The sequence below is a fragment of the Phoxinus phoxinus genome, assembly GCF_949152265.1.
Source record: "Phoxinus phoxinus genome assembly, chromosome: 18".
Classification (NCBI taxonomy): Eukaryota; Metazoa; Chordata; class Actinopteri; order Cypriniformes; family Leuciscidae; genus Phoxinus; species Phoxinus phoxinus.
The window spans coordinates 4517148-4541850 of record NC_136893.1 but is presented as its reverse complement, the minus strand read 5'-3'; the positions used below and the strand labels follow the sequence as shown (position 1 = coordinate 4541850).

General features: G+C 36.4%; 1 protein-coding gene across 1 annotated transcript; it reads left to right on the top strand.

The window, feature by feature from the left end:
- The first annotated feature begins 19348 nt into the window (after positions 1 to 19348).
- On the top strand, positions 19349 to 24507 carry c23h1orf87 (chromosome 23 C1orf87 homolog). Its single transcript, XM_079589338.1, has 8 exons — positions 19349 to 19650; positions 19853 to 19967; positions 20783 to 20936; positions 21251 to 21373; positions 21821 to 22066; positions 23178 to 23246; positions 23340 to 23478; positions 24310 to 24507. The coding sequence occupies exons 2-8, from the start codon at positions 19867 to 19869 to the stop codon at positions 24468 to 24470; spliced, it is 993 nt and encodes a 330-aa protein (XP_079445464.1). The 5' UTR covers positions 19349 to 19650; positions 19853 to 19866; the 3' UTR covers positions 24471 to 24507.
- Positions 24508 to 24703: the final 196 nt, after the last annotated feature.

The window sequence follows — 24703 nt, the reverse complement described above, 5'->3', positions numbered from 1 at the left end:
AAATACGGTGTGTTACTGTTTTTGAAATTAACCGCTAAATACCATTTTGGCAGCTACAGTATATATAGACTGTAATTTAACAGCATATAGCTGTAGCTGACAAAACAGTATTTAGCTGTTCATTTCAAAAACAGTAACACACCGTATTTTTACGGTATGATGCTGGCAACCACAGCTGCAAGTAGTTTACCGTTTTTTTTTTTACAGGATTATTTTTTACAGTGTACAATCACATGACTGACATGACCATCATTAAGCTTCAACCATTTTTTCAGTTTTTATTTAAAAACATTTTCCCTGAAAGTTTGAGTTATTATAATTTGCAAGAGCGCTATTATAAACACAATGAGGCTGTGAATGCGACTGGTGCATATATGAGTTTATCTGTTCGACTGATGATGTTTAATGTGCGAAAACCTCTTTAGTCTCATTTAGCCCACCTTTACAAGACAAACAAAAGCTTTACAAAATCACAAGGGTTATTACTGATTTTATGTCATAGAATTAAACGTAAAAATGTATTGAGCTTGTGTTCACCACAGACCTTACAGTAATTCAGGCATTTAACCAAAAACCCATTTAAAAACCCACTGACTTCAGGGCGATGGAACTGTAAGTGCTAAAATGCGAATTCATGGCTGCATTTCAAAGTCTTACCGTATTTCAATTACAACAAACCACAAATCTCTAGTGATCTAAGTACTTGGGGATTGACAGTGAATATCCAGCTTACATATAACAGAATTATTGCACATAAAAAACAAGGGCCGTCTGACTGATTTTATGAGTCAACCATAAAAAAAAATAAAAAATAATGGCAACAAAATCCTTTATAGTTTATCAGGAAGCAAAAAAAAAAAAAAAACACTTCAGAGAAAGAAGCATCAGTCCTGGCCTAATTTCCTTATTGCAAAACCAGTTTCATGTGAACATACTTGTGCACTGCAAAAAAAAAAAAAAATGTATTATTCATCTTGACATGATTTACAGTAGAACATATAGTGTGTGTGTGTGTGTGTGTGTGTGTGTGTGTGTGTGTGTGTGTGTGTGTGTGTGTGTGTGTGTGTGTGTGTGTGTGTGTGTGTGTGTGTGTGTGTGTGTGTGTGTGCACAAATGTCCTCACTTGTAAAGTGAAATATTATGGGAACCGACTAGTACATTTTACTAGTCCTCTCTAGTTAAAAAGTGTAATAAATCGGCCAAACCATGTTTTTCTTTAAATCTAGTGTTTTGCTCATGTTTCTGTGATGGTAGGTTTAGGTGTAGGGGTCGGGTTAGGCCATAGAAAATATTATTAACCTGATATAAAATCAATGGAAATCTATGCAATGTCCTGTAGTGAAACAAACGTGTGTGTGTGTGTGTGTGTGTGTGTGTGTGTGTGTGTGTGTGTGTGTGTGTGTGTGTGTGTGTGTGTGTGTGTGTGTTGAATACAGATGAGGGGACTGATCATTTGCGTGGTGCAGATAAAGCGCTCAGTGACTGTGGCATTTAAGCAGGTCAAGAGCACTGACCTCAGCTGCCGAGAGGAGACGAGAGGAGAGCGGAAACACACACACACACACAAACTCAAACACACACACACACACACACACACACACACACACACACACACACACACACACACACACACACACACACACACGCACACACACACACGCACACACACACACACACACACACTGTCATCTTGATTTATTGAGCATGTTCAGTGTCATGAGTCACTGTATCCCCTTTTAAGATTCTCTCTGTCTCGTTCATCATTAGCATATACATATTTCCTAGATTCGGACTTTTGAAATGATAGTACCAGTTGGCACTAGAAAGGGTTGTACAGTCTGATGCCTCTGGGAAAACTTCAAATATTGGGCAGACTGTATTAATATAAATCTCACGACGATGGACGATGGTCCACATACAAATGATACTGGTCACTCTCTATAAGGTGAACAAACAAACCATAACGTCATCGCGTTATTTACATTTACGCAAAATTAAATCAAATACCAAAAACCAAAATCAACAATAATATGTAACTATATTATAAACAATCCACACACAATATCACAATATCATTTACAAGTATATAATATTTCAACCAATGTAAACCTTTCAAACCAAACTGTAAAACTTAAAATAATTTTTAAGTTTGTATTTATACATATATTTTTTTTATTAATTACCATGCATGTTCAGCGATGTGAAATAAAAGTCTAAAAGTCAACATGAAACACCATTTTGAACCAAATTTATTGTCATAATTTTGATATATTTTAAATTTGACATACAAGTGAAAACAGGATACATGTAATATTTTTACTGTATATATATATATATATATATATATATATATATATATATATATATATATATATATATATATATTAAAGTATTATTATAACTTAGATAGGAATGTAATATATACTTCAATAAAATATAAATTATATATATATATATATATATATATTAAATTATTATTATAACTTAGATAGGAATGTGATATATACTTCGGTAAAATATAAATTATATATATATATATATATATCATTATACTATACATGATTATTATTATAATATATGTTTCACTATTCTTGTTGTTATTCTACTTATTGTTCACATTGTTAAATGATTAATATAATATTATAATTCAATTTTAACATACTGTATATCTCCAGTTTTGAAATCGAAATTCTGACTGTAAATTTGGTTCCAAAAGGTGTTCGTTGAGTTTGAGACCATATATCATGTGTCTGAACATGTTAAGCATCATAAGAAGTTTTTAACCAGCATCTCTGACCTTTTTAAGCTCACTCATATAATCCACACAGAATCAGATTATAAACCTATCCGTGTTCATCATCTCACTTACAGTACGAGGAGACACTGCTGATCTGACACTACACACTCCACACACTGCAGAACTCCCCCAGTGAGAGACGTTTGAGCTACATCTGGTGGTCTCGCCTCATTGGCTTGATAGAATACTAATAAAAGCCATATGACAACAGCATACCAAGTATGCAATTAATATTCTAAAATATTCTACTTCGGCATGTGGCGGAGACCTGTTGGAGTCGCGTCCACACCGGACTGGCAGCTCTGTGTGTGTGGCAGTGAAAAGATGTCCTTATTAACCTTTATTACAGCAGCAGACACACATCCACATATACACACACTCAATGCAAACGAGAATATCCGGAATAGCATACTTCCAAACTACTCTGAATAGCTATTTATGAATAACACACAGTATCCAAATTTTACTGTGCACAACATTCAACTGCTGCAACTATTGCTATTCATAGTTTCCGTTGTGTGACAGAGCCCTGGAGGGCCAAACATCTATAGAACTGCAGCACAAACCTGTCAATCTCAAGCCACGAATATTTAGATCAACTATCAAAGGAAGAAAAACAAAGTCTGGGACACTTGCACTGCGATCCGTTTACAGCAACAGCAGTATTTCATAAAACAGCAGGATATTCTAAAACATTTAACATGCCCTAATATACACCCTACCATATGTGACCCTGGACCAAAAAACCAGTCTGGAGTCGCACGGGTATATCTGTGGCAATAGCCAACAATACATTGTATGGGTCAAAATTATCGATTTTTCTTTTATGCCAAAAATCATTAGGCTATTAAGTAAAGATCATGTCCCATGAAGATATTTTGCAAATTATATAAAACATTTATTTTTGTGAGTGAATGCAGCACAATCGTGAACATAAATGCACAACTTTAAAGGAGATTTTCTCAATGTTTAGTTTTTTTTTGCACCCTCAGATTCCAGATTTCCAATAGTTGTATCTTGGCCAAATACTGTCCTATCCTAACAAACCACACATAAATGGAAAGCTTTTTTATTCAGCTTTCCTAAGATGTAATCTGAATTTAAATCAGAATTTCAAAGAATTGACCCAATGTGACTGGTTTTGTTGTCCATGGTCACATATTGCATATATTGTATTCATTAAGTCTTTATCATGTTCTCTGAACATTCAAAATGACCACTTTTTTAATGGTTTAAAAACATTCTTCAAACATTATGGGAACGTTACTTTTTCAATGTTCTCTGAAACAAGAAGTAACATTTAAAAAAAACTTTAGATGAACGTCAAACTAACCCGCTTCAGAAAAAGAAAAACATTCCATGAACAGTGTATAAATTATGTTTTTGTGCTAATATTTTAAGAAAATTATTAAAGCCCAGATAACTTCGAACGAAACATTCTATCAATGTTACTGGACAAACGTTTGTTCATAACATTGAGAGAACCTTGCCAGAACGTTAGCCCTGTTCGCTGCATATGAATGTGTTAAATTGCACAAAGTAAAATGTGTTTTCTTTAAATGAATTTCTATTCTTGTCTGCACACAGTATGTTTTATTAATACACTTGATGCAATTAGTATTCACTGTTCTTTATAATAGGTTTCTATGAAAAAGGCTTAAAGGTAGGGTAGGCAATTTTCAGAGAGGCTAGCAAAAGCATGTTAGCTTTGAAAGCATGAGATCCGCTCCCCCTTCAGAGCGTCACCAAACCCACGCCTCCTTCAAAACACATGAACGCACACAGCAGGGAGCAAACAAAAGTGTCACGAGAGACGGTGTTAAACTACGAACTACTTAAAGAGCACTGACCTGTACCACCTGACTGCTGCAGATTTATTTCGCCGTTGATAGTGTTGACATTGAAACGCATAAATTTGTGTCACAAACCAAGTATAACATCACAGGTTTCCATCTCCAAATTACGTAATGTTGTGAACGCAGCATAAGCTGGTTGTTTTGGTTCAGGAGGAACTGTAAAAGGCGGCTGCTCTTTTGTTTGTGCTGCTCGGTGACTGACGTCTGTCTAACTCAGTGCATGAAATGCGCATCTGTATAGTACGCATCATTACTAAGATGTATACTAAATTAGGTCTTTGAATATCACTGGTTGAGTACATTAGTAGCTTACAAACCTTGTAAAAATGACTGCTGGCCAGTGGAAGAAAGCTTGTTTTGCCCTCCAAATGGTCATTATAGGGTTTTTGTGTCGTGTGAAAACTATGAATAGTGACATTGACACTCACAGGATTGTATTCAAAGTCCTATATAGCATGTCATCACAGGCAAACTGTATTATGCTACCTTCTAAAATACCTTGTTTTGGCCAAAATCTGAAGGTGGCAATCCCTGAATGCATTGTAAAAAGCTCTGTGAAAACAGCATAGAGAGAAATGCAAATTAAATACATATGCTGTACATTTCATTCATATGCTAACGGGAAAAAACTACTGGAATCCACTGTTAGTACATCGCGTTTAGCGGATTGGCGGTTGTTAAAGTCACCATGAAATAAAAATTGACAATTTGACCAAAAAACATTTATGGAATATGCAGGATTTATTATAAATGTTTTATCCATGCACATCTTTTTTATAATTCTTGTGCCTCATAATCTTGAATTAAAATAACTTCCCCTCCCTCTTGCAACATCTCTTCTCTTCTCTGATGATGAGGGCGGGGCAACCTGTCACTCACATGAGCTCCACCAATAGCAAAACACAACCATTGAATCAATTTCACAAGCCCCGCCCTACATTTGTTCGAGACTCAGTTTCACTCGGATATACATCACAAAATAGAGAAGAAAAGACTATTGCAACTTCCGTTTCATCCCGACTTTAACAATCACTTATGAGGTTACGTGATAGTGAGGTGTTATAAACACCTAAATTATTAAATTAATCATTTAGTCTTAAATTGTTAATTTATTATTTCCTATATGCAAATTTGATGCAAAATCTTTGAGTTATAAAAAGTTACCAGTATAAATGTGTCCTATAAAATCATTGTCTTAAACATCCAGCAAGTTTCTTTAGCACAATGAGTGCAGACGCTTCATGCCTAGAGAGTTGACCTATGAGCCTAGTTAACTATTTGGATGGCTTTTCATTTGCATAACCTTCTATTTTCCATAAAATACATCTGTATATGTACATGTTTGTCATTTTCATGTCATTAAATGTGCACTAAGGACGTTTTTGTTTGTTTTGGCGGTCGATTAGGCTGGACTAAATATAGCCCGGGATTTTACTGGAAAACAGGACGAAAACAATTTTTTTGCAGTAAAGGACCAGATGGTTTCGATTCCCAGGGATTGCATGAATTAAAAAAAAAGTATAGCTTGAATGCAATATAAAAAACAAGCAAGCAAGCCCAGCCCAGGTAAGAAAAAGTAACGCAAAAGTAATGTAATGCAATGGACGGCGTCGGGATGTTCATTACCAGTATATCGCTGCGAGGTATTTCCAACTTATTTTTACATCTAAGTGAAGAACAAAAAAAAATTTCGCTGTGAGTATATCGATGCATTGAATCACGTTCAGTCTCTTGTACGTTACATGTGCGAACATGAGCAGTAAGTCGCTGGCTGCAGTTCACTTAACGGCCACCGGTGTCACTACTGACAAGGGTTTCTGAAATCTACATATAGCCCCTTTAATACTTGATATTGAATTTAATACTTGATATTGATACTACTAAATCAGATAGCATGAGCAATAGCAATAGTGGTACTTGAATGAACAAACACCACTAATAAAAATCATAATGAGAAGTTTATGAATCAGAAGTTAGCTTGCTGAACAGAAAAACTAAGCACATTTAGTCGTCACATCAAAGCATTTAAAAAAAAAAAACATTTTCAATTTCATTTTATGCCTTTTCAGTGCCGTTTGAATGGCTCCTTCCGGTTCTCTTCAGGTGGATCCAGAGGGAAAAGGCACATGGCGTTCCCAGCAAACCCTTAAGCATTTCGGCTCTGAACTTCCATTATCCGTCCCTGTCCCCTGGGTAAGCTGAAGCACTATTGCAGAGAGAAACCATCAATACTTCAGACCAAACAGGCTTTGTCCGAGTTTGAAGAACAGCTGGCATCCGTCATCGCCGGCACTCATTACGGTTCTAAAGAATTGTTGGATTTAAATAATTTGGCATAATTGAGATATAACAGTGAGGCTATTTGCATTTGTTAGCATTTAAAGAAACGCATGAGCACCTGGGATAAATCCCGCGCTGACCCCTTTTAGTAGTGGGTTAAACCGGCTTTTCCCAGTGTGCAATGAGCATGACAGACCGTCAATCTCTCTGTCAGTAAAGCTTCCTTATCAATGGCGGATTCACACACTGCCATAATATGACATAGAGGTGGGAAGGCAATCATCCGTGAGCAGCGGCTCTTTGAAAATCCAACATTTACTCTTCAAAATTTCAAGAAAAAAGAAAAGAAAAGGGTTTTATTCAAGTTTCATTCAGCTCAATATCAACCTTAATATCTACCTTAACCTGAATTGTGGTTAATATAGTCTCATTTTTAGATGGTATACCTTCAGATAGTTCACATTCATATATTCATAACTATTTTAATCAAAACTATTCAGCATCATTACTCCAGTCTTCAGTGTCACATGATCCTTCAGAAATCACTCTAATATGATGATTTGCTGCTCAAGAAACATTTCTGATTACTATCAATGTTGAAAACAGTTGTGCGGAAACCGTACTAACATAAACCTAATATAATCTGCAGACAGTGCCAATACTTCAAAACATCACGTAACAAAAATTGAAGTGATGCTGCATTTAAATCACATGTGAATGATTGTCAATTACAGATTTATGATGAAAGAAACTTGACATTGATCATAAAAGAATGTGGGTAGTACACATTTTGTGTAATGTTGCCAGAAAACACAAATTTAGCTGATTAATGAGGAGACAGACTACATTCCCCATCATTCTCTGTGACAAAGAATGACAAAATAGAGGAAACATCAATAATAATATAATAATAATAAACTTGATTTTCTATAGCGCCTTTAAAAGTAGCATCTCAAAGCGCTTCACAAGAGTAGAGACATGATAAAACACACAATTATACAAACAATGCTTTAATGAATGACAGAAAAAGAAAAATATATCAATTATTTTTTACAATTGATATATTTCACTAACTCAACCAATGCACATCCTTTGCTCTTCATGATGTTGCATTAGAGCTCAAATGTTTCCTGCATGCCTTGAGAAGTACATAATCGAGTAAAAGCATGCAAAAATCATTTGAACACACATCATGGTGTAATTATGATTTCTAGAGGACTGGAAAGAAGCATTAGTCACTTTACATGTCAGTCAGTCTAAGTGGGTGGAAGATCTAGCTTGTATGTTTAAGTATTGGTTCAAGTAAAGGATATGGTGTTATGACTTTCAACATGGTGTCGGGCTGAGGATAAAGCAACTGAAGTGACTGAGTGACCCTTTGTCTTTTTTCCTCCTGTGTTTTTACGGTGTTTCTAGGTCAGCTGCATCTGCAGGACTCATGCGAACCGACGTGTGAGTGCTCTCCTGTATTATTTACCACTATTTCAAGAACAACTCAAATATCTCGGCAATACCGTAACATGTTCAGAAGCATGAAGACAACACGAAACGTCATTCGCACGTGTTGTACAATGATTGAAAACCAAAATCATTGAAAAAAAAAGCCATTTAGAGACAGAGTAGCTGAAAAAAGACGCACAGAAACACCACGAACATATCTTAGTAAAGTAAGTAAAGTCAGTTATTCCCTGATAATGTCTGAACATTTGTTATTAAGAACAAGATATGTGCATTTACTTAAGGAGACACTGATAAAGCTGTCCAAACAGGCAGATAGAAGAAATGTATCTGACTTCCTGCAACACATGTAGGTCAGGTGACCTTAAGAAAGATGGAAACGTATTTCTCCATCGCCTCATGAGGTCCCACACTGAACCCTGGTCCATTTCTCACCCAAACGCCAGGCTCTGAATGGATGAACGGCGCCGTTTGTGAAGGTTAGACCAAATGCGCCTTGAGTGATTATGTCACAGCGGACCTGCTCCAGATCTTTCCAGCAACAATCCTCGGTTGCATGACAAAAAACAACTCCTGTCCAGACAATTTCAGGTAATTTTCAAATCAGGTCAGCGGGATTTTTTTTTTTTCCTGTGAAGACTTACCGGGGGGCTGAAATCTCAAACTGAATCAGAGAAAAGTTTTCCAAGGTGACATTACAGGGATAATTTACCCCAAAATGAAACTTCTGTCATCATTTGCTCACCCTTGTGTCGTTCCAACCCTTCTGTGGAATAAAAGAGAAGTTTAGAAGAATGTTCACGCAGCTCTTTTCCATACAGTGACATTTTTTATTGACTATGGCTGTCAAGCTCCAAAAAGACGGAAAAACACCATTAAAGCACCATAAATGTACTGCATATGGCATTATTAATTATTCAGAAGCCAACATTTAAGAAATTTTTTATGTTTTCAAGTTGCAAAATTAATTTATGTTAGAAAATTGGAAAAAATATATATAAATAAAATAAAACAATGTAAAATAATAAAATGTACTATTTTAAAACAATTTGCAAATAAAAAGCATTGTGTGCATCCCATGTGTTCAGAAGAACAAAATCCTCACTTGCATGGAAATTTGTGCAAAAAAAAAAAAAAAATATATATATATATATATATATATATATATATATATATATATATATATATATATATATATATATATATATATATATATATATAAATTGCCATCTTAGTTTATCTTCATGCCTTATAAATGAACAAAAATGTATCCAACGTACATGTATCCAACTTAGTTCAACGTACATTTTTATGCACATCTTGATGTTTTCCAGGCACCGTTTTTATGTAAAATCACCACCCTAAAATCTCATTCATGTTCAGATTCAGATTCAGTTTCTCTCGTGTTTCTCACTTTGAAGAACAGTTCACTGAAAATGGTTCTTCACTGGCATTTTTGGCACCCTTATTTTTAAGTCTAAAGAATGATTTAAAACAAAATGCTAAAAATAATGAGATTTTAGAGCTTTGCTCTCTAAATATGGGACCTTTTTTGGGGCCAGGTAGATCTATGCACTTAAAAATAACGTTTTTTTTCAGCGATGCCATAGAAGAACCATTTTGGTACCTCAAAGAACCGTTCAGTTCTTAAAATAACCTTATTTTGGGGGTCAAGAACATTTGACTAATATAAATATTCTTTGGTGGAATGGAAAGGTTCCGTTGATGTTAAAGGTTCTACATGGAACCATAGGTGCAAATTAAGACGCTTTTTTAAGTCTAGGAAAGAACAGGATGAAATGTATTTGAAAATAACACAATAAACGATTGAAACAACATAACGGGAAGTGATGACCAAGTGTTCATTAATGGGTGACCTGTCCCTTTAAAGGCCCATTGGAAAACTTTCAGCCCCAGACTGGCAGCTTCCCTAAACCTCCCGCAGACCTTGAGGAAGTATGAAGGATGCGCGGACGAGGGAGGTGCTGACATTCATAGAGGACATTAATAAGGCTGGAGTGATGAATGGACGGAGCGCTGAGAGACTCCTGCACATTTAGACTGATGGAGCTCTAGATCAATGCTCCTCCACAGCAGATACACAATCGGCCCAGCCGGACAACCCCATTGTTTAAATGGAGTGACGCGTCATTTGCGCTGCGGTAAAGGTTAACGACGAGAGAATCACCAAATTATCAATTCATCTCCAAGCACATTTATTCTCTCACCTGTGTTCTCTCTTTCTTTACATCCTTGCCACCTTTATCTCCCTCTCTCTCTCTTCCTCCTGCTGTGTTTGGCTTCAGAGTTGTGCTTTTTCCAGGTGGCGTAATTTGTCGGCTTTATCTTGTTGGAGGGATTGAGCTGGCTTTGGGGAGCATGCTTAGATACCGGCTACATCCATTATCTGTCAGAGGATAACCTGATTCAGAGCGGCTGCTGCCAGACGGACAGAGAGAGAGAGAGAGAAACAGAGAGACAGGCCTTGTTCTGTGTTTAATTGTCAAGCTGATCAATTAGAGGCCGACTCGCAGATCGCAGCAACATATCTCTTCTACAAGAGTGGTAAAAACCAGATTATGGCAGGAAAAAGCTGCTGCACTGGACACTGTAACACTGATAGAGACGATTGGAAACACATCCGCTCACAATCATTCATTATCCGCATGTAATAATGAGCAAAACTGATCCTGGATGCTGATTGGTCAGAATTTCAGCTATGCTAAAATACACAGTAAAGTACAAACACTGGGTTCACTAGATACAGTGCATCGCACAATGGCAATTTTGCTCAATTGAGTAACTTTGTAATAACACTTTACATTAGCATTAATGTTTTAAGGCCTGGTTTCACAGACAGGGTTTAGATTAAGCCAGGATTAGACCTTAGTTCAATTAAAGGTGCACTGTGTAATTTTAGCGGCATCTAGTGGTGAGGTTGCGAATTGAAACCAACAGAAGTTACGGTGGCCGACAGGAAAAGATGTCGTCGTCTGAGACAGCAGAGAGTAGCCAGTTAAGTAGCCAATGAGGTTTCTTTACAAAGATAAATGAAGAAATTATGTTTACATTATTATTCAGTAAAACAATATATTATTGCGAATATTATTGTTACTTGTTCATCATTGTGTCAGTGTTTTATTCACTGACTTTAGCTAGCTTGTTTTGCACGAAAAACAATACATAGTGACGAAACGCGTTCCGTAGAAACATGTCGCCGCATTTCAATGTAAGGGGACCCGCGGTGTGTGTAGATAGAAATGGCTCATTCTAAGGTAATAAAAACATAACGGTTCATTAAGTACCCTTGGGTAGGATTAGGGGTGCGGAGTGCATGCGTACACACCATAAAGTGCGTATCATGTGCACGCAAAAAAATATTTTCGTATAAATGGCTCGAGAAATAACATTCGTCGTATAGATACACACTTTCATGAGATCGGGCTGGTTTCTGCCCTCCATGAAACGCCTCCATTGTAGTCTTGAGTTTTCTTCCGGGAACGAACACGTCACAATGTTCCTCATTTAAATAATTCATACGCAGAATAAAGGGGCGGGGCCTGGTTGAGTTAGTTAGTAGTGTTTAGAAACTGGCAGTTATGGAAAGGGACGGGACATTTCCCAAACACACTCGAAATGCTTGATCAATCACAACACACGGATCCAGCCGACCAATCAGAGCACAGTGTGCTTTTCAGAAGGAGGGGATTCATAGAGACAGAAACTAAACAGGGGTGCGTTTCTTAAAAACATCGTTCCAACGAATATTCGCAAACAGCATCGCAAACTTGTGTTTTGGAACAACAGATCTCGACATGTGGTTAGAAGCAGAGTTTCTTGTTTGCAAGACGTGGACTTAATAAATCCTTATCTTGAGCCGTTTAATACAAGCAAGAAAAAGGTGGCTTTGGTCATTGTTTCTATAATCTATAATCAAAGATCACAAAAATGAACTCCACAAATGAGGCTGTAATCACAAATGTTTTGAATAATGAACACTGGTCATCTTTAGAGCTAAACAAACACAAAAGACTTAAGACTATACGACAGCAGAGCAGCTTGTGTCTGGTTTTGAAATGAGAAGAAATGAAATCTTGATGTGAGATTACAGCACAGGAAAGTGTCAAACAGAGACAAATCCCGTCCTCGCCAACGCTCAGCCAACCTTATCAGTCCGCCGTTAAACATTTCATTAGATTTCAGCCGGATATAAACATAGTAACCAGAAGTTTTATCATTCAATAAGAGTGAAAACTATCCTCTTTATATTTGCTAGGTCTACAAGCATGACTAGAAGTACTATTGATAATGAGATAAGTAAAAAACTATTTAAACAAAACGTCCTGAGATATATTAAATATAACACCCGTGGGCTTCATGGTTTTCATTCATCTTCATTTCAGCCCGTCTGCAAGATAGCAAACACACTCACATGATTCATGTCATGAACAGAGACGCCTTTCAGTAAAAAACGCTGAATCCTGTCGTGCTGGGCAGATTGTCAGATTCATTTTCTCTGTTTCAATGATATATGTCTTTACCGCATTGTACAAAGACAAACATGTTGCTGTTTGATCATGAAAAGGGTCTCCAAAGTCCCTCCAGCGCAAGTTATTCTCTATATCAGTGTCAGCCGATCTCATGAAAGTGCGTATCTATACCACAAATGTTATTTCTCGTACTATTTATGCGCCAAAAAAGTATTTTTGCGTGTATATGCTACGCACTGAAAACCCTTGGGTAGGATTAGGGGTGTGGAGTGCGTGCGTACACACCATAAAGTGCGTATCATGTGCACGCAAAAAAATATTTTCGTATAAATGGCTCGAGAAATAACATTCGTCGTGTAGATACACACTTTCATGAGATTGGGCTGGTTTCTGCCCTCCATGAAACTCCTCCATTGTAGTCTTGAGTTTTCTTCCGGGAACGAACACATCACAATATTCCTCATTTAAATAATTCATACGCAGAATAAAGGGGCGGGGCCTGGTTGAGTTAGTTAGGTGTGTGTTGAAACTGGCGGTTATGGAAAGGGGCGGGACATTTCCCAAACACACTCGAAGCGATTGACCAATCACAACAAACCGATCCAGCCGACCAATCAGAGCACATTGTGCTTTTCAGAAGGAGGGGCTTCATAGAGACAGGAACTAAACAGGGGTGCGTTTCTCAAAAGCATCGTTATTAGCATCGCAACTATGGTCGCAAGTTCTGTAGTTATCAGCATAGTTCAACGAGTCGGTGTTTCCCGAAAACATCGTTCCAACGAACATTCGCAAACAGCATCGGAGAGTTGTGTGTTTGGAACGACAGATCTCGACATATGGTTGGAAGCAGTTTCTTGTTTGCATGACGTGGATTTAATAAATCCTTATCTTGAGCAAAATAAGCAAGCGGACATTCAGTGCAATCTGTATCTTTTATTTAGAATACAATCAAATGTCATTTACGTCTTTTAGTTTGTCAAGAGATTTAAAGCGTCGTTTTTTGAAGAGTGCGCATGTGCGAACGTGCTCTAGTGCGTAAGAACGAGCCTGATTTAATCTGGAAATAAAGCAAAATAACTGAGAAAAGTGAGAAATAGTCCTCAGATGCCATGTCTGTAATATATAGCAAAACATCTAGCGTTTATTAGATCTCAAACAGTTTCATTAAAAGTAGTTATTACTCCACCACCTGCGTGACATCATTAACCAACGTGGTTGAACGAACACTTTGTGACTATACAGTTTCAGGAAACAGTCGTGACTAGCTAGCTGATTTCTTCAACGATGCATCATGCTAGTTAAGCAGCGATTACATCATTGTACAGGAAACACACACCAGAATGTTACTGGCAGACTGGGAAGAGAGGAGCTGCAACAACGGAGAATATGAGAAAAATAATCATGTTTTTTTTTTACATTCAAGCATGAAAGCCTATTCTAGTAGAGCCCAAAAACACAATCAAGACTTTGTAAAAGGGCATATAGTGTGAGGGTTTGAAAGGTAATAGGATGTCGTCGGATGAAATAAAAAGGATGAAAGTGGTGATTCATCACCTTGTCAGACTCCAGCACCTTCCTCTTATACATCACTCTCTTACACACTCTTCTCACGCTGCTCCTGTCACGACCTCCATCAACCTCATCTTACACTCAGATGCACATGTTCAAACACTCATCCTTATCATTCATTTGCCATTTATTTGACACTTTCATCTACAGTGGCTTACAGTAATAACACAAAGACAGTCCTTTTGGATTAACATTTAGCAGATGCTCTTTTCCACAGCGACTACAAACTCAAGATCTGCAAGGCATGTCCACAGCTCTGAGTTCATGTGCAAATCAAGTCAATTCAAGGCCAAGACTACGTCAAGTTTTAGTCTTTTTTCACCAGACCATGTCAAGTCTCTAATTCCCTTTGATAACAGTTTTATTTTTAGTTACTTTTATAAACCATGTGCATGCAGGACAATAAAAGGATCAAATAAAAAAATAGATTTTGTATTAAATAATACGTTTATTGTATTATTATTTGTTTATTAGTTTTCTATGTTGTTGGTTTTTTAAACCCTGTTGCATGACAATAAAATCAAATAAATAGATTTTATATAAAATAATATATTTATTTTATTAATATTTATTTATCAATATAGTTTTGTACATGTTGCAGGTTGGTTTTATAAACCCTGTTGCATGACAATAATAACAAAATAAAATAGATTTTATATGAAATATGTTTATTGTATTATTATTTATTGAATAATATAGTTTTTAATGTTGCAGGTTTGTTTTATGAACCCTGTTGCATGACAATAAAATAAAAATAGATTTTATATTAAATAATATATATATTTTTTTATTAATATAGTTTTCGATGTTGCACGTTGGTTGTATAAACTTTGTTGCAATAAAATAAAATGAGATTTTATACAATAGGTAAATTATATGAAATAGTATATTTTTACAAGCAAAATATTTACATTATTAGGGATAAAATAGGGATCTTCTAGATCTCCAAACACATTTTCACAGATGAAGAGAGTGACAGAGATTGCACTTCCTTGTATCTAAATAATACCATAAAATGCAAAGAAAATATTCCCTGTCGATACAATGACATGAATTGTGTCTATTAAGAGTTTCAAGTCTTTTTTTGCAACTTCAGTGTGAATTGAGCATGTCATTTAGAGAATTAGCATCTGCTTAAAAAAGTACTTAATATAGTCTATATTTATATTTATAATCTATATTTTCTGAATGCCTGTGTAAATCCAACCCGATCACACTAAATGCGTCTCTAGCACGCAGTGTGTTTATCATGCAATGTATACGCGAAAATTAGTTATGTATGTGAATAGGACACTCATGGGTTGGTGTTTAGTAGTGGTTTGGGGGTGCGTGTGTATTACACGCAATGAAGTGCGTATCAAATGCACGCGAAAACTGCGTATCATATGCACGTAAAAACTCATTTTCGCATATAAATTGCACTATAAACACACTGCGTGCTATAGAGACTCACGCAACAATAGTACGGTGTTTTACACAATGAGCGATAGTGAGACACCACTTCCATCGTATAATCAGAAATTCTATTTGGAATCCTTTTGGATTTTTTTCACAATAATTATGAGCCAATCCAGACCCAGACAGCAACATAGTGTAGGCCCAGATCCGGCCCACATCTGTGAATCCACATGTGGCCCGGATCTGGGCCGACACTACTGTTCATTTAGAGCAGGGATAAGCAACGCCGGTCCTGGAGGGCCACTGTCCTGCAGAGTTTAGCATCAGCCCTGATAACAACTCACCTGCCTGTATCTATCATAGTCTAGATATACATAATAAAGGCTAAATGTCTCGTCCGCGCTGCTGGCCAATGGAGGTCGACGTCCGCACCCGGCGGCCATCTTGTCACAGTCAGCTCGCTCACTCGTAACATTGTGTTTTAATCGTGCATGTACTTTTTAAATAACCATAACTTGCTCAATTTTCTACTGATTTTCAAACGGGTTGGTTTGTTATAAACGTCAGAGATGTAGTTATGACACTGCATACTTATGAATAATAGCATCCAGAATTATAGCCACGTTAATAATGTTTGTAAGAAACCAAACCGTTTGTAAATCCGTCCAGATTTCAGCGAGATAAGAGTATTTGTGTTCGTGCAGATCACTCACCTTACATCAGGCACCACAAAGCCCGCCAGAAAGCTTGCCTGTGACAAGATGGCCGCCGGTGATGACGTTAGAGACTCCGCCGTAAGACATCTAGCCTTTATTAGGTATATCTATGGTATCTATCTAGTAATCCTGAAAACATTGATTGCCTTGTTCAGGTGTGTTTAATTAGGGTTGGAGTTAAACTCTGCAGGACTGTGGCCCTCCAGGACCGGAGTTGCCTATCCCTGATTTAGAGCATTCCAACATAACAAAAGAACATTATTCCAATTCACCTTATTTTCCACGACAACAACGGTGACACCATTGCGTTCGGCATCTTACTTCCGGCGGAGAGGGACTTCAACTTCCGGCGGAGAGGGACCTACGCTAGTTGAGATGTAATTCTACAACGTTAGCTGTATCTGTCAAATATGTTCAGTATAATAATCTCAAGTCATGTCAAGTTTGCAAATTAATTATATCTTGGGTTATTATTACTTACAAAAATTAAATGGTGAAATATTACCTCAACATGAAGGTCAGCAGAATGTGTCTCTAGCTCCCTGAAAACATCAAACACTTCTTACAACTGATTTTATACTTATTTAATCATTTATATTTTCTAAACACCAAATCACACAACCGGTTTAAAATACATCCCCCAATTAGAAAACATATCCTATCCTACCTTAACCCTAATTATTCTTATTCTGTAGTTTACCTCTGGCCCCTTAATATCGTCTACCCACGTTAACAATGACGATGGATAGGACAATATGAGACCACCTGATTGTCCTACGAAGTTTTCTACGTGCTCCCAATTTAAAACATTTACGGTATTAACGTTATTTGTCATTTCGCTGATGTTACAGTATAGCTAGCTATAAACAATCTTACCGGATGTGCCATGTCAGTGATAAAGATTGTTCACTAGAAAACTCCTGTAGTAATTCCAGTTTATCCAGTTGGATTTTATTAATTCTAAGAGGATTTATTATTTGATCCCAGCTCGATTCTAAATTATGACAGAATTCCAATCGGAATCTTTACACATTCATTTAGGATCTTAACCGTAGATGAAACATCTCGATCGGTGGAGCTCATGAACCTTGCCATCTCAGATCTCCAACCACACCCCCACAAACTCTCTCTCTTTCATCTTCTGTTGCGTTCTCGCTATCTCTGCCTGCCTCTGAAGTCGGAGTGATCTGTGTGTGTTAGCGCTGTGATTTAATGCTCCTTTGAGGTTTCAGGGCTGTGCAATCTTCCTCGTGGAGGGAGTCCGAGTCTCCGCCGGCTGGATTTCATTTTGATCATTAAGATCAGAATTAGCCGTCTGACTTTCACACTTCAACCGTGTTAAGCTGTTTAGAAAGGCAGAAACACTGGGATGTGCCGCGACTACTGATGCTCCCCGAAATCAGCAATTTCCACAACCATTAAGAGCCACTTTCACGGCTTAATTTACACAAATCAAACAAATTAGGGAACCGCAGCGCTTATTAGACTTGTGTTCTTCATCCTCCACGTGCCGGCCTTTCATTGGAAAGTTCAGTCAGAACCACAAGTGTCAGGCCGAGATGAACCGGTGCGAGGTCTTCCATGGGTAACTAACCCAGTTCCTGTCTGTATCTCTCCCTGGCTTATTATCAACAGTAGAGCTCAAATTAAAACACAGATTCTATAGCTTTACTGCCATCAAATAAACTACAGCACACAAGACTGATACAATGGATCTGATAGGATCAGCGTGATGGGAACTGTGGCTGGAAGACTTCATGTACTATGGAACTGAAAAACAAAACAAAATCTAAAGTATGAGCTATGTGCTGTTAATAACTAATATGATCTTGTCCTGAATGGTACTGTCAGACTCAGTGCTCACTCGGGAATGAGACGTTTACTTCCTGTGATCGTTCGCCTCCTAGAGGCGGTGCTTCACATCACTGGCCTTGGCATCCAAACAAGTGTGTGTGTGTGTGTGTGTGTGTGTGTGTGTGTGTGTGTGTGTGTGTGTGTGTGTGTGTGTGTGTTAACATGTTTAATTTCTCATTTCAAATTGTTCACTAGGTCAGAGTTTGCACATTTGCAGGCTATTTAGTAGTAAACTTGTATTATAAACTAGTAGTACTGTAAACATGTATTATATTGAAATGTACAGCTTATGGAAATAAAAATATAATATTATAAAAATATTTTTATTGTTACTTTAATGCTATTTATTATATTATTCTCCACAGCACAAATGGTGCACGGATTTCAAACAAACAAAAAATAAATAAAACAAAACAAAAATAAATTAAATTAAATTAAATTAAATGTACAGCTAAAGCAAAATAAATAATATAAAAAACGTTAATTAGTTTTATTGTGTACAGCACAAATGGCGCAGGACAAATGAAATAAAAACATTAAAAGATTGTTTATGTACACTGTAAACAAATTTTGGTTTAACTTAAAAAAGCAAGTTACCGTGTTGCCTTAAAATTTTGAATTCGTTGTAATAAAATGTTTTGGTTAATACAATGGAGAAGAATGGTTTAATAAACAGAAACTCAAAATAGTATGTTATCGTCACACTTTAGTTATCGAAGTTGATTTGACAAAAAATAAAAAGTTGTGATAACAAATCATGAAAATATTTTTTACAGTATGCGCCATTTAGTGCAGTGAACAGTTAATAAACACAACAAACCAACAAACAAACAAACAAATAAATAAATAAATAAATAAATAAATATAAGTAAAATATTAAAATAAATAAAGTCAAATTTAGCAATTTACCATTGTCGTTTAGATGGCCAAAAGACCATTTTTATGCTTTTAAACCTATTTTCCTTATCATTGTGTGTAGTCAAGCAGAATGCCTCTCCTTCTGAGGCTGCAGTAAATCACTGTTATCTGTGTGTGTGCTGGAGCGTCTGTGGCGATCGGGTAGCCATGACACTGAGATCACCTCTGGAGTCCACAGGACCCTGGAGAGAACAGGCTGTGCTCTTATTGCTCCTAACCGCACCTGTGCTTGTGTCTTAGACACATATCAGCTCAGGACGAGGGCGCTGGTCTGTTTTATAGACCTAAAAAAACACCAAAAGCAGAGATTCAGGGTAAGTAAATGTTTTCCTTTAAGCATGCAAACACAAACAAGACTTACAACATTGAAGAGTTTGATAGATTCATAATCTTTAAAGCCACTGACACGCTGCCTCAGGAAAGTGACTGCAGTTCTGAGGTTTGATATCTTGTCATGTAATGCAGTGATATTTCGACATTTGTTAAGTGTGCCATGTGTCATAATCTTCTCTGTAGGAGCTTCCCACATCATGGATGGATGGAAAAGCACAGGGAAGTCCAGCATGCCACAGCTGGTGGTGAAGATCGTTGGCGGGAAACAAATTAAGTATTTTATTGAAGGGACCAAAAGGTACATTTGTTATCTATTCTTTAAAGAATTTCCCCACATAATGGACTTTATGCATAGCTGCACTACTTCCTGAACTTTAGCCAGCTTCTTTGTTTCCTGTCTGCCATTATTGGACAAACTGATTAATCCAGGTGTGCCTGATCAACAACAATAATCAGACACACCTGGATTAATCAGTTTGTCCAATAATGGCAGACAGGAAACAAAGAAGCTGGCTAAAGTTCAGGAAGTAGTGCAGCTGTGCATAAAGTCCATTAAAAAGTATAAAATGATACACATGTATACACATTTTTACATGATGTATATTATTATTGTATAATTATTATTGTATAATATTATTATAGTAATGTATAATCTATTATTATTGTATATATTGTATGAATTATATACATAAATGTATTATATTATTATATCATAATTATTACTATTCATATTGATAATAATAATAATAATAACAATAACAACAACATTTTATTATTTTAAAAAAATGTTAAATAAATTGCAAAATATCAGAAACCAGAAATAACTAAATACAGTATATAATTGTATTTATAAATAATAATAATAATAATAATAATAATAAACAAAACAGTTTAATTATTATGTATAATTAATTATTATTATTAAATTAATTCTTAATAATAAATTACATTATTCAATTATTTAAAATAAATTGTTTGAAAAATTGCAATAAGTTTATATTTGTAGTTTATTATTTTATAATTATACGTTTATTATTATTATTATTATTATTATTATTAAGTAATAATCTCTGACAATGAATAGATGCAAGATAAGCTCAAACCGTTCTATAGTCCTGCAGATCATCCTGAGGTAACCAGCAGCTCTGAGGACAGACACAGTCCACCCGACGGAGTCACGGATGGAGATTTGAACTCACCGTCTCGTGACCTGGAGCCTCTGGGACCCGTCGAGCAGACACAGAGCCTGTTAGATGCCCTCAGACAGGTACTGGGAAAAATCTGCATTAATACAATGAAATATAAATATAATATCTACTCATAAACAAAATATATTTTTTAACAGCGACTTGCATTTCTGTGTGGTTGCAACTGGACATTTTTTTTTTTTTTTTTTTGATGACTTGAGATCAGTTCAGGCTAATGTATGATGATTACACTGTCCATGGCACTGAACACACTCACCAATCAAAATAACAGCGCTGTCCGTGGTCCTGACATCCACTTCCTATTGTTCACTAGAAGAAAAGTCCTCTAGAATAAAAGCTTTCTGAAGATGCTGATGGTATGTTAATGGTCCAGGTTCCAGACAGACGGTGTGTGACGGCACCATGTGGAGATCGCTCGCGCTCCTACATACATCTGAAGTCCACAGCCAACCTGGCCTATTCAAAACTGCAAACTCCTCATATCACAGGCGCAGAGGTGAGATATCATGTTCCTAAAAGAAGTCTCTTCTGCTCATCACGGCTGCATTTATCTGACCAAAAATACAGTAAAAACAGTAATATTGTGAAATATTATTACAATTTTAAAAAGCTGTTTTCTATGTGAATATATTGTAAAATGTAATTTATTCCAGTGATCAAAGCTGTATTTTCAGCATCATTACTCCAGTTTTCAGTGTCACATGATCCTTCAAAATTCATTTTAATATACGGATTTGGAAACCGTGATAAATAAGGATTCTTTAATGCATAGAAAGTTTAAAAGAACAGGATTTATTTGAAACAGAAATCTTTTGCTACATTTTAAACGTTTTTACTGTCACATTTGATCAATTTAATGCATCCTTGGTAAATAAAGGTACCCCCCCCCCCCATCCCCCTAAATTAAAACCCCAAAATGATTGACCTTTTTCATCATGTCCAGACAGAGCCAGTTAAATCAGGTCCGGAGCGCTCCCTCCTCTCCTCGGTCTCTGAGGAACTGCAGGACTGGGAACCACAAACATTCCCGAGCATTGAGGAGGAAGTGACATCACTCGACCCGTCCCGATCAGGGATCCTCCATCAGTCAGTGCTCACATACCTCTTCCTCAGACTGAAGATCCCTCTGAAGCTCAGCACACTGGCCTGTGTGTTCAAATCCTTCAGGAACAGCAGCGACCCGGAGCAGGTGCATCACTTATCATCAGTTACTGCAAATATTATTATTCATTGTCATTGTACAGTTCCAGGGGCATTTCCATTTAACAAAATTAAACCCATCGATTCAATCATGAATGTAAACATGTTGTATTCATTGATTTTCATTCTGATTTCATATACAAGACACTCTATACACCATTGCTTATTGTTTATTATTTATTTATTATTTCATCCCTGACATAAATTAATAAAACATACTGGTTTTAAAATATGGGTTTAATTTTATTAAAAAAATAATAATAATATATATATATATATATATATATATATATATATTATTATTATTATTATTATTATTTATTTATTTTTGTTTGTTTTTTTGGGGTTGAAACATGACATATACTGTTTACACTCTAAAAAATGCTGGGTTGTTTCAACCCAATTTTGGGTAAAATATGGACAAATCCAAACGTTGGGTTAAAAATATAATGTCAAAATTTAACCCAAAGGCTGGGTTTGTCCATATTTTACCCAAAATTGGGTTGAAACAACCCAGCATTTTTTATTTTTTATGATAATTACCCAGTTTTCCATTTTGACCCTGTAAATAGGGCTTTTAAATTAAAGTTTTCCAATATGGAAAAGTGAGTGAATCTTGAATAAACATGTACAAGTCATGTTTCACCCAAAAACCTAAAATATATATATATTTTGCATGAGTAAAAATAATCACATTTTTAATACTAATATGCTTACAGTCATTAAAATGTCACAATAAATAAAAAAAGTTTTTTTTAAACAAACATTTTTAAATTAAAATGGTGTCTGTGTGTGTGTGTGTGTGTGGGGGGGGGGGGGGGGGGGTAAATATATTTGACCACAAATCTTATTTTGCTACTTTTACTCTTTTCTAAAACATTTTAAATGTTGCTAGTGACATGCCTGCTTTCACTTTCAAAATTAATTATGAAGTAATTGGATTTTTTCAATATTAATTATAAGATAATTTATACAATTAAGCACATATAGTATTCTGCCGAAACTATTTGCACTGAAGTTTGCCTTTTGTAATGTGAAAGTGATGATAAAAATGTTTTCTGATGTTCAGCGCATTGTACTCCCCATCACACACTCGGCAGGTGCACTATAAAGAACTGCTGCAGTTCATACAGAGAGCTGTGCAAGATGAGGAAGAGCAAAGTGTTGAGGTCTGTGAATGAGCCTGATAAAAGAACCCAGAGAATGATCTTACTGGCGGTTTTCTGAAATAAAAAAAATCATTTGAACATGATCCCCTTTAGGCCGAGACCTGGGATGCGTCAGTGGCCAGTACTGACCTGGAATCAGTGATCAGTGTGACTGCAGACCAAAGAGAAACCTGGCTTCAGAGGTTCCAGAGGATGGAGATGGCCTTAAAAATGAGTGACACCAAAAACACAGGTATTAAGCCTATCATAGAAATACAGTACATCTGGTCCCAATAACCTATTCTCATTTTAAAGAGGACCTATTATGTTTTTTTTTTTAAATGTTCATCTTTCTTTAGTGTGTAATGTTGTTGTTTGAGGATGAAAAATCTCTGTAAAGTTACAAAGTGCCTCAAAAGGGAGTTATTCTCTATATCAGTGTCAGTGTTTCTGAACTCCCTGAAACACCTCCATTGTAGTCTTGAGTTTTCTTCCGGGAACGAACACGTCACAATATTCCTAATTCCTAAACTCATAAAGGGGCGGGGCCTGGTTGAGTTAGTTAGTAGTGTGTTGAAACTGCTGGTTATGGTAAGGGGCGGGACATTTTCTAAACACGCTCAACGCGGTTGACCAATCACAACACACCGATCCAGCCGACCAATCAGAGCACAGTGTGCTTTTCAAAAGGAGGGGCTTCATAGAGACAGGAATTAAACAGAGCGTTACTGACAGACTGGGAAGAGAGGAGCTGCAACAATGGAGGATATGAGAAAAATAATGTTTTGAACATTCAAGAATTAAAACCTGTTTTAGAGCCCGAAAACAAAAATCAAGGCTTTGTGAAAGGATATAATATTACCTCTTTAAAGCGATTTAAAACTGTGCTGGACTAAGAACCAGTAGTATTTCTCTGTTTGTCCTTGTATTGGGTTTGTGTCCTTGTTTTCTTTGTTTTTCTGTTTTACGTGCATGGAGAAGACCAATCCAAATTCCTAGTATCTGTATACATGGCAAAATAAAGTTGAATTGAATTTAATTAAATTTTCTAAGCAGAAATTATGTTTTCAACACTGTTTTTCAGGTTATGTGGACAGAGATCAAGCCAAACGCCTGATACTGAACTACAGCCTCATCTTTGATCTGAATCTGAGTCCACTGAAGGTCAATGAAATCACACGTAACACTCAGCGAGAGGGCAAAGTTCACCTCGCCTCAGCTCTGCAGCAGCTGAAGGAACTATAAACCTCCTGACCCTTTTCTTAAATCTATGCACATACTACAGCATTACAGTCATACTTAATAACCACTCTGGAAAATATTAATTTTGACCCTGTAAAAAGTGCTTTTAAATGAAAGCTGAGTAAACCGCATATAAACAGACTTCATGTTTCAGGCTTCATTGGATCTCTGGAACATTGATTATTAAGACATTTGCATTGCTACCAATTAAGAATTAAACATTGCACATCCATTAT